Below are 11,289 nucleotides of genomic sequence, written 5' to 3' on the forward strand. Positions count from 1 at the left end.
TATTAACCAAACTCTAACTTCTACCACTAAGAAAATGGAAGAAGGAAGGAGGATTTAGGTGTAATAAACTTACCCTTAATGTTTATGAGCTCTAAAACACTCCTAATAGTCAGATTCTTTAAGCCCTTGCACTGCTCTTTCTGTCTCTCTTCACCACTTCTTTGTTTTTCTCCTTTGTTGCATCAATTTTGTGATCTTATTATAGCAAAAAAGTGTCTATACGCCATAAAAAATGCACAATGTGTTGCAGCATATGGCATGGAGAAGGCTTCCCGAAGCATGTCAACATGCATACGTCACGGTGGCCTGATCCATAAGTCGCTGCACGTGGCACAAAACCTTACCCTTTAAATTTCTTTCTCTTCTCATTTCTCGGGTGACCTAGTTCTCCTTTGGACTCGCGTTTAGGGCTGAAAATCACAATCAAACATAACCGTTAGACATCTCTAGCCACACACCTCACTAATACACTTAAGTAATCTAATTGGGCTTAATTAATTTGGTTTAAGATGGAGGATGTTACATCAAACAGTGCTAAATTTGCTTCAATGAATTTTCAAAACACCAAATAAGTTTCAAATAGCTAAATTCAACAAATAATTACTTAATAAACAACTATACAAACTAGATCTTTTCTCGATTACCTCAAACATTTGAGAGATCAAAAGTTTACCCCTCAAAACATAACTTCCTAGACTTTTTCTCAAGCTTGAATGGTGCCAACATAGTTAATCTACAATTAATTCATAAGGGTATCCATTAATACTGCAATTGAATAATTTCCAACACTAACTCATTCTTTCACTCACACAATAGCACAATTTCCACTTCTCATCATATCTATTGGGTTTACGAAGTGACATAAATGAGCCATTAAATCACCATTATGGCTTCAACACAACCCCAATAATCATATTTATGCTATTTTTAGATATTAATGATCGTCAACAACCAACAACTCACAAAACCATAAATGTGGAGTCTAAATACTATAAACCACTCCCATTATTCATGTTTTAATCGTTAGGTTCGGACCTATAGCTCATATGGACTAAAACCCATTATCACAATTCAAACTCTATCTTAAATCCTCATAAAAATGAAAGGAAAGGGAATATGAAGGTTTAATGTACTTACCTTATGTGTTAGGAAGTTTTAAAATATCTCTAATAATTCCCAAGTTTATGCCCTAACAGAGCAATAGGTATGCTCTTTATTCCTCCCTCTTCTTTCTTCTAATTTTTTGAATAGACATGAACTGGTTTAAATAGAATTTTGGCCATGCACCACAGTGTGTGTAACCTACACTGCAACACATGACACAGAGAGGCATAGCTCATGTTGGTTGCCTTTGTGAGTAGTAGCGAATGTCCCTCACGCTGCAAAATATGGCACAGAGGACCCTTCTTTAATTATTTCTCACCTTTTGATGCCTGTATGACCTAACTTCTCTTCGAAACTACACTTAGGGCTGAAATCATAATCAAACACACTTTTTAGACCCCTCTAACTACACACCACATCAATAAACTTAATTACTATCATTAAGCTTAGTTAATAGGTTTAAATTTCTAGGATTTTATAAAGGGAGAAGACTAATTTTGGTCTTATGTATTGTTACCATTTTTTATGTTCATTTTTACCTTTTTACTATTATTAAATGTTAGAAAAAAATTATTAAAAATAATTATTTTTGTTATTATTAGAGGTAAAGGTGTAAACTTATTAAATTTTAAAATAGAGTTAATGGAGTTTAAAGTTTTTTTTAACACTGACAAAATATGCTGGAAATCACTTATAATCAGAACTAAAGGGAGAGTTTCTCTTATATTTGAAAACGGAGGACAGATAGAGTATAATAAATAGTTGTCTAAGAATTCAAACAATAATAAATAAGAGATAAAATTAGAAAAAATAGTAGTTATTCTACTTTAAACTTTTTACTTAAAAAAATTTTAAAATTTATCTTATATTAAAAATATAGGGTTAATGATTATTTTTGTCCCTTAACCTTACTTAAAAGGTAATTAGGTACCCCTAAACTCAACATGAATTAATTTTATTTTTCAACTTTAAAATTTCCCTCCCTCATCACTGTAATTAACTCACCATTTGTTCAATGTTAGTGGGCCACACATTCAATTTTTACATATTTTTTATTTTAAAATATTAAATTAAAGTCATTTTTACCGTTTAACTTTATGTAAAATAGTAAAAAATCAGTGAACATCTTAAACTCAAATATTTTATAATAAAAAATAAAAAATTAATTTAGGATCTACTAGTGAATATGTGGTAAGTTAATAACAAAATGATAAATTATAATTAATTTATAATTGAATTTAAGATATATAATGATCATTCCAGTTAAGTTTTTTTTTGTTGGGGGGGGGGGGATAACTCATATAACAAAAATATGAAAGGAAGCATTGTGGTGCATGAAAAAGCGTGGGATTCTAATAAGTGGTGCATGAAAAAGCGTGGGATTCTAATAAATGGGGATGCAGTAGTGATGAAAAACGGTCCAGCAAAACACCATGTAACAAGACACGTGCCTTCATCCCTTCTCACTTCTCACGTTCTCAAATCTCAGCCGCCTCTCTCCTTCTTCTCGCAAATGGCCAGTCAAACCCACAAGCCTTGACCATTCATCTTCCATTTTCCACAGTCAAACTTGGCCCTTTTTGAGCTTCTCCGAAGTATCTCCCCTGACTTTATAATACATCCCTCCCAATCCTCTCTCCTTACATGCCTCCCAGCCCTTCTCCCTCATTTGAATTCAAACCTCTCAAGACACAGCCTTTTATGACGACCTCTTTCACCGAGCTCCTTTCCATGGATGATCGCTGGCCTTCTTCTGAAATCCCCAAATTCAAGTCAACCCCTCCTCCTTCCTTGCCCCTCTCTCCCTCCCCTCTTTCTCCTTCTTCTTACTTGCCTTTTAGCCCTACCCAGTTCCTCAGCTCCCCCTTGTTCTCTTCATCCCCAAATGTGAGTTCTCAAGCTTCTTTTTCTGTGTTTTGTGTTTCTGATTTCGTGTTTTTGGTCATTGCTGATTGTGGGATGTTTTTTCGTGTTGCTTTAGGTTCTTCCTTCTGCTGAGACGTTTAATAACAAGGAGGACGAGGAGAAGCCATTCTCTGACTTCTCCTTCCAAACCCAATCGAAGCCCCCGTCCTTCTTGGAATATTCTTCAACCATGTTTCAAGCGGTGAGTTCTGTTCTATTCTTATGGGGTAATATAGATGGCTTTTGACTAGACTGTAATTCGGCTGCCTCTTTTTTTCTTTTTTCCTTTGTTTATTCATTGAATCATTACGAATCTTGCTGACTTGTTTCCTTGTTCCTGGTGTGCACTTGGAGACAAGTTTCCTGTCTTTGCTTCTGTGTAAACGGTCCTTTGAATTGTCTTCTTCCTCCGTCTGTCTTTTTTCATTTCTTCTTGGTCTTATTTTTGTCAATAAATTCAAAGTTTGATCTTTTAGTAACTAATACAATTTTCAGATTTCAAAACTCAATGATTAGATGCTGAAGTTGAAATAACTAAATTATCAGGAACATAAATGGATGTTTCTTTGCCCTGGCAGACAGTAGACTGTGTTATAATTCTCAGACCACATAATCAGAACTGACAAAGTAATTTGTTGATACTCTAAATTCGTTATTCTAGTCACTTATTTTGAGCTATCTTGTGCAGCAGGAACCACTGAAGATAGAACCATGGAATGAGAAGACAGCTGCAAAATCTGAGTATCCATCAAATCAGAGATTCTCCTCAGAACCTCAGATGCAAAACAATTTGGCTCCTGCTTCTGGTTATGCCAACTACGCGAATCCATCCCAATCCATAAGACTTCAAAAGAGGTCAGATGATGGGTACAACTGGAGAAAATATGGACAGAAACAGGTGAAGGCGAGCGAAAATCCTCGCAGCTATTACAAGTGCACGCATCCGAGTTGCTCCATGAAGAAGAAGGTTGAAACGTCTTTGGATGGACAAATTACTGAGATAGTATATAAGGGAACTCATAACCATCCCAAGCCTCAGTCCACTAGAAGATCTGGTTCTCAATCCATTCAACCTTCTTCATCTTGTACCAATTCCGGGATTTCTGATCAATCGGCGGTGACCCTAGGTAATCTACAAATGGAGCCGACCTCGATGCAAGAAGATTCTTCCGTCTCTGTTGGAGAAGATGACTTTGAGCACACATCACAAACCTGTTACTCTGGAGGCGATGACAATGACTTTGGCCCTGATGCCAAAAGATGGTAAGTTCATAATATAGTATTACAATGTGAATGCCCTGATTTGATTTATGCATGACAAGATCTGATTCTGATTCATTTCTCTTTTTCAGGAAAGGAGAGAATGAAATTGATGGCTATGCCACCTCCGGGAATAGGACTGTGAGGGAACCAAGAGTCGTAGTTCAAACTACAAGTGAAATTGATATTCTTGATGATGGCTATAGGTGGAGGAAATATGGTCAGAAAGTAGTTAAAGGAAATCCAAACCCAAGGTATGTAACTGATGCTAGCCTTTATTGCAATTTCTTTGCTTCCAATCTGCATTGACTTAAAATTGATCAAATTGTCCTATGTGCAGGAGCTACTACAAGTGCACAGCTCCGGGGTGTTCGGTGAGGAAACATATCGAGCGAGCTGCTCATGATATGAAAGCTGTGATCACAACATATGAAGGGAAACACAACCATGATGTTCCTGCAGCTCGAGGAAGTGGGAGTTATAACATGACCGGAGCTTCTCGGAACAGCAACGCCACCAGCAACAATGTTACTGCACCCATAAGGCCATCAGCGGCTTCCGCGTTGAACAGTTTTTCCAGCACGTCAAGCTTAACAAATTCGCTTCATAACGCAAGCCAACCAACATCTGCAAGTCAAGATTCATTTCTATTTGACATGTTGCAGAGCCCAGCAAGTTTTGCATACTCTGATTTCGTCAGATCAATGGGATCGTATAACACTAACACATAAGAAGCCACGGATGAGAAGAAGGAAAGATTAATTCCTTCAGTTATTTATGTCCAAATCAGGAACCAAAAGGAAAAGCATATAATCATACACATGCCTCTGTGTAACACATACGATGTTAGGCATTTAGAGAGGAATAGAATTAGAAACAAAGAATCATGGAAATAAGAAGGGACAAGAAGGATTTTAACATTCCACATAATGTAGGACTTAGGACGTGATACAGAAAACATTTAGCTGATAATTTGTGTTATTCTTTTGTTGTATTTGTTTAGTAGAAAAAAGGATGCGATTTTCATGTAGATTTAACGTGTTTATGTTACTATTCTCTTTGCACTTCTTGTCCTCAATAAAGTTTAATAGCAATGAAGTTTTATATTTCTATATTTGCATCAACATTTTATTTTATCACAGTTATTCCCTAAGGCCTCAGACCAGAAAAATAAACACGCTCACACAACACCGTGGTCTTTGAAATATTCAACTGTGAAGATGATGAAAAGCTTTGCGGCTTTAAGAATGGAAAAGACCGAGTAAAAATTTCAATTGACTTCTGATGTGGTGGAAGAAAGAATAAACAAGGTTCAGAATGCTCACCGTGTTAAGAATTAGTCAAAGTATCTATGGTGATATCAAAACACATGAACAAAGTCAAAAGTTTCCTTTTTTGATTACTAAATTGTGAATTTTTAGTCAGAAATATAAAAAGCGAAATCTAATGACATCAAAAGCGTTTGAACTTTGAACACAAAATAGGGAAATACTACTCCCACAGACTCACACTCCAAACCCCTCTTACTATCTATCTCTTACATTCTTCACACAAAAGTAATGTACGGATAAACAGAGTTATAATTTTGATGAAGTTCAGATATAAGATTGAATTGATAATTTGTAGCCAGAAAGAAGGGAGGAAGCAGCAACAGCAAAGAATGCCAAGAAAGAGAAGCCAATGGCTGCAGCAGAAGTGTCTGTGAATATATTGTCTGATCCTTCCCTCATTCTGTTTGTCAATGGCACTGCTGAGGATGCTGATGATATCAACAGATACGCCATTATCTACATTGTCGATGATATTATGGATTAATAGATTCATTTGAAAAATGCTTTTTCAAGAAATATACAATGAGATGATAACTTGTTATATATACTTCAAAATTTGAACAATTTTCTTAAGCTGGGTCTCAGTTCGTAAGACAAAATGTTACCATCAAAATAATACATGCCAAGGATCCAATTCATGTAATTTGGACCCATTCACTGTGTCACTTATGTTAAACATGTTTAAGAGAATCAAATTCAAGTGTTATTGAAACGTCTTTGGCCTATAAATCACCCATTCATTTTCTTTTGACCTGAAATCACCTATGCACCTATTTATTCGTGTTAATTAAATTTATTTATTTTTGTGCATTATGTAAACCGTTATCATGTACTTTTTTAATGAGAGAATTATTTTCAAAGACTCTTTAAAAAAATTATTTACAAATAAAAATTAATGTAAAATAGATTATTGTTAAAATAAAAGTGTAACTTTTTTTTAATGAAACTTTTTATTAGTTTTTGTTGGTGAATAATTCTTTTAAGAGATCATTAAATGTGATTTTTTCTTTTTTTAATTTAGCCGACGAAGCTTTCAAGTGTGAACCATTCAAATGAAGCGTCTGGTCTTCCTCCAAAACACAGGTCAACTTAACTACAAGGTGGGGCCACGTAGGACCCGATAACTTACTAGCAGGTTATCAAGATCTCTCTCACACGCACACGCACACGCACACACAACAGACAGCACACACGTATTTAGAACCTGTTGGAAAGTTCTTCCTTGTGAACGCAACTTCAAAAAGAAATGGTGACATGTAAATGCACTTTTCTATTACTTGACAAATATCGAATATGAATTCATTTTCAATCCCTTCGCAGAGGTAACTTCGAAACAAAGTTTTAGTTTTAAACTACCTATTCATCTTCTGGTTTAAAAAAAAAAAACTACCTATTCATTCTTTTCAAGAATTGCCAGAAGCTGATCTTACTAATTTTTAATTAAATGGCGTGACATGTTAGTATTTTTATACGAGTCCATTATAATGTTAAAAAACTCAATTTTATATTTTACTAGGGTGTTTATTTACATGATTTGATAACTAGGTAAATTTATTTAATTGTTTAAATATTAATGTTTCGTTAAGAGTCTTTATGCATACCAGTTCAATAATATCTCAATTATTATAATGAGTTCATAAACAAAAGATGTTTAATGTGTGTGGACGAATTAAAATTGTAGTCCCTAACTCACATAGAATAATCATAATCCCCCCCCCCAAAAAAAAAAAACTTTTGAGAAACTTAAGAGGACATATACGTCATTATTCATGACCTAATTTTCTGCTACTGATTGATAAAATGTATTAATTGATTTTATATAATCAAATTATTTATTATCTATTTTCTTATAGCCCTAGTTATTTCATTTCAATTGATTAATTACAATGAGACAGATAATAAGTTGATTAACTGTTAAGAAAAATGACCGATTAATAGAAATTGAAGAAGGAGAAGGAAAACCTGATCTCCAATGAAGTCCAACAGCAAAGCCGTTCTTGGATGAAGAAAATTCTTTCCGGTGGAGATTTCCTGAACTTGCCGGAGCACTTGGCCGCCGGTGTACAGTGACGACAGAATCGCAATCGCCAGGACGTACCTGTGCCAAATTACAATATCAGAAACCCAAAAACAAATAAAACTGTAAAATGAAGGACACAGCGTACATCCCAATTTGCATTTTCAGTTATTCAAGACCCAGACACAGTAATGAAATTTTGACAAAAGCCCGGAAAATTTCAATCCAGCCGACTAGAAAATATGGAATACAAAATGAAAGGAAGATAGCAATAGGATATTAAATTACCTATATTCCTCGTATTTATCGAAATTTTTCCAATCGCCATGCTTATTGGAAGCCATGACGATGAAACTGATCAGAGAGAAAACGAGGGCCATCCCTCTCAATCCCAACGAGCCTCTCTTGAACAAATCGTCCCTCTTCCATCGCCTTAATATTCCGCCGACTCCGCCACCCATTCCCGGTTGCGTTTGGTGCTCCATATTTTGTAAAGTAGACGCCGGCGTCAGGTTGGCCGGAGAAGAATCGAAATTCGTCTTTGTCGGGGAATCGGGGAAATTCGACATCTCTATCTGATCTCAGAGATACCACTCGAAGCTCCGCAGATTTCAAAATTACGATTCACACAAAAATCAGAATAAATATATGAAATTGAGACTGAAAGAGTGAATTTGGATTGTTTGCTTAGGACGTGAAAATGTAATCTGTTAAATGCTTTTGGTTGTGAAGTTAGGAGTGAGAGCAAATCGTTAAGGTAGTTAAAGAAGGGAGCGAGCAAGAGCGAGGCGTGAAGTAAAATGGCGGGATGACGTGGCGTTGAATGAAAGGCCGAACGTAGCGGATCACGGCAAGGCAATCACAGAATTGGCTTCTCTCCCTTTCTTTTTCTTTTCATTTTTTCTTCATTTCTCATCTCAATTATTAAATGATTGAGGTTTAATATTTTATAAAATTATTATTTTATTTATTTTTTATAAATTTATTATTTATAAAATTTTTATAATAATAATTTTATAAAACATTAAATTTAAATATAATGATTGAAATGAGAAGTGAAGGATAAATGAAGAAGGGGGAAAATGAAGAGAAGCAGGTCCGGCATTCACACGCAATAGCGATGCCAGCTGTATGAAGTGGACCCACCTCCGAAACGGCGAAACCGATGTTCTACATTGTCGTTTTTCTTTCACATTCCATTTGTTTGTTTGTTTGTTTTTTGTGATTAAAATAACAAAATTTCAAAAACTCCTCTGGTTTTTTCTCCCAATCGTCAATGATATTGGAAGTTTCTCTGTCTTTTGGTTAGAAACTTGTAATTGTAAAATATATTTGAATTGAGAAAAAAAATTAAAAAGAATGGGCGAAAACAAAGTGTAAACTTATTTCTTGGATCATTTTTTACACAAATAACAAAGAGTTGTATTTGATTAAAATCGTTATTACTTTAGTCGTTATTATTTTGAATATGATGCAACATTGTTAAAATATGGTGACATAAATAATAGAATACTAAGTTAACAGTAATATAGATAGATGAAAAAAATATAATTATTTAAGTAAAAAGACAGAAAATTGACTTATAAAATTTAAATAACAAAATGCAACGTATGGAACTAAATTTATATAAATTAAACTATTGTCCAATTTGTTTTCATTTAGTTAATATAGATGTCACGTCACCAACTTATTTATACAATAAGCCATATGGTGTTGGTTATATGAATTACACAATGCTATTTTATTTTATTATTAGTTAAGTTTTTAAAAATATTATTAATTAAAAAATCTTGTTTAATAACTTTTATAAATGTTTTCTTTAATCTTCATCTATCTCTTTTTATAGGATTCAAAATTATTTATTTCACTCTTCTCAACGGTGCCTCTCACACCATGGCCTTCTCTATATATATCCAAATCATTTTAAATAATTTTTTACCTTTTATCATTTTTTTCTCAATAAATGTCACACTCATTTTTTCTTATACATGCTCAATTTTAAATTTTATCTTTTAGTATATGCGCACACATCCATTTTAACATTCTAATATTTATTATTCTAACTTTACGCTCATATTATCCTTTTAAAGCCTAACATTCACTATCATATAATATAACCGGTTTTGTAACAATTCGATAAAACATTCATTAACATATTTATATATCAGATTAATTTAAGAGTCAATTTATGTTCTAAAATTTAAATGACTACTGTGATAACTTAAGAAAACATAAGTAACTATATTAATAAAAAAATTAAATTTAAATGATTAAATTGATAATTGAGATAAATTTATTATTTTTTTGTTTACTGTGGTGGTATTTTTACTTTAAAAAGAGTATAACATAGAATGAGCACAAAGTTTTAATTGTCAATTTAATTTAAAGCTCGTCTTAAAGATAAGCCATGCTAATTTAAAGGATTTAAGTTCAACAAAATGCTGCAAGATATAGTGATATGTAGGGCTATGCAAAAGATCTTTAGTCTTATTCAGTCCGATTCAACTCGACACAACCCGATCTCCTCCAGTCTAGATAAAAACTAGTCTTTTAAGACTAAAATGATTAAGAAGGCCAGATTCTTTCTTCAGGCTAAATTGGACGAGAGACCTAACATCTTGACCATTTAGTCTAGTTTGATCCTATAAAGTTATTTAATATAATTATAAATAATTTATTAATTATTATTACAATAAATTAATTTAGAATAATAATTAGTAATTTTTAGTATTTTATACTTGTGGAGTAATGAATATTGAGCAAAATTTTAACATTACCCAACTTCAGTCTTCTCCTTTTATTAGTAAAATTTGATATTAACTAAGTGTAATGAACTTTGGACATATTAAAGGTTATTTAATTTTAATCATTTGTGTTGTAATTGGAATACTTTTTATTGTTATTATAGATTGTTGTGGATTTATAATTTTTGTTGTAATAAATTTTATATAACTATAAATAGTTTTATCATCTTAATTAAATTTATTATATTGAAATAAATTGATGACTCTCATAGATGAAAAAAAAAACAAAGTGAGATACTGGATAAGATCGAGACCAATCTCCTAATCCTACTAGACCAATATGCTCTTATTTAGCTTTGGGGTTATACTAGGACTACACCAAACCAGACCACAGGTTACCTACCTCAGTCATTTTCATGAAAAAGATCAAACTTCAAGTTAAACTAAAGTCCTATCGTGTTAGTCATTTATACAGCCCTAGTAATATGGGGTAACCTAATGATAGCTTACGATAACTCAAAATTCCATGGTGTGTTATCTCATAAAGAATAATACTAATCAAAATAGCCACACAATTGAACAAATTCAATCCATAAATCTAATAAATCTTCTAAAAATACGAAAAAGCTAAATTGTCTAAATAGACTTTTAAAAACCTAAATGATGCAATCCTGATTAATTTAGGATTCTCAATAGATAGATCATATCCCAATGGACATATTTTATCCTTATTTGAATTTAAAACAAAATAAACTAATTTTTCTAAACTTAAATTTAAGATTTAAATAAGATAAACTAATTTTTTAAATTTAAAAAATAATAATAACTAAACTAATTGGGCTCATGGGCCTGAACATCTTGAGTTAAATCCAATATGCTAAGAGTTTTTTTTTAGGTCTTTTAGAACTCAATTTACCTTTAGGACACA

General features: G+C 33.0%; 2 protein-coding genes across 3 annotated transcripts; one reads left to right on the forward strand and one right to left on the reverse strand.

Annotated features, from left to right (window-relative positions):
• Positions 1–2,741: 2,741 nt before the first annotated feature.
• LOC129290857 (probable WRKY transcription factor 33) lies at positions 2,742–5,383 on the forward strand. Of its 2 annotated transcripts, none has more exons than XM_054927915.1 (5): positions 2,742–2,991; positions 3,086–3,211; positions 3,698–4,272; positions 4,362–4,523; positions 4,610–5,383. In XM_054927915.1, the coding sequence occupies exons 1-5, from the start codon at positions 2,749–2,751 to the stop codon at positions 4,998–5,000; spliced, it is 1,497 nt and encodes a 498-aa protein (XP_054783890.1). In that variant the 5' UTR covers positions 2,742–2,748; the 3' UTR covers positions 5,001–5,383. The 2 variants fall into 2 exon arrangements, with proteins under 2 accessions (XP_054783890.1, XP_054783891.1); XM_054927916.1 differs by having other exon boundaries at positions 3,701–4,272.
• A 256-nt stretch (positions 5,384–5,639) lies between these two features.
• LOC129290858 (CASP-like protein 4B1) lies at positions 5,640–8,379 on the reverse strand. Its single transcript, XM_054927917.1, has 3 exons — positions 7,906–8,379; positions 7,563–7,698; positions 5,640–6,056 (listed from the first exon to the last, which is right to left on the reverse strand). Exons 1-3 carry the CDS (start codon positions 8,184–8,186, stop codon positions 5,865–5,867), a joined length of 609 nt encoding a protein of 202 aa, XP_054783892.1. The 5' UTR covers positions 8,187–8,379; the 3' UTR covers positions 5,640–5,864.
• Between the last annotated feature and the right edge of the window lie 2,910 nt (positions 8,380–11,289).

The sequence above is a fragment of the Prosopis cineraria genome, unplaced genomic scaffold, assembly GCF_029017545.1.
Source record: "Prosopis cineraria cultivar Desert tree isolate PC_DT_omini unplaced genomic scaffold, ASM2901754v1 PC13, whole genome shotgun sequence".
In the NCBI taxonomy this organism is placed as follows: Eukaryota; Viridiplantae; Streptophyta; class Magnoliopsida; order Fabales; family Fabaceae; genus Prosopis; species Prosopis cineraria.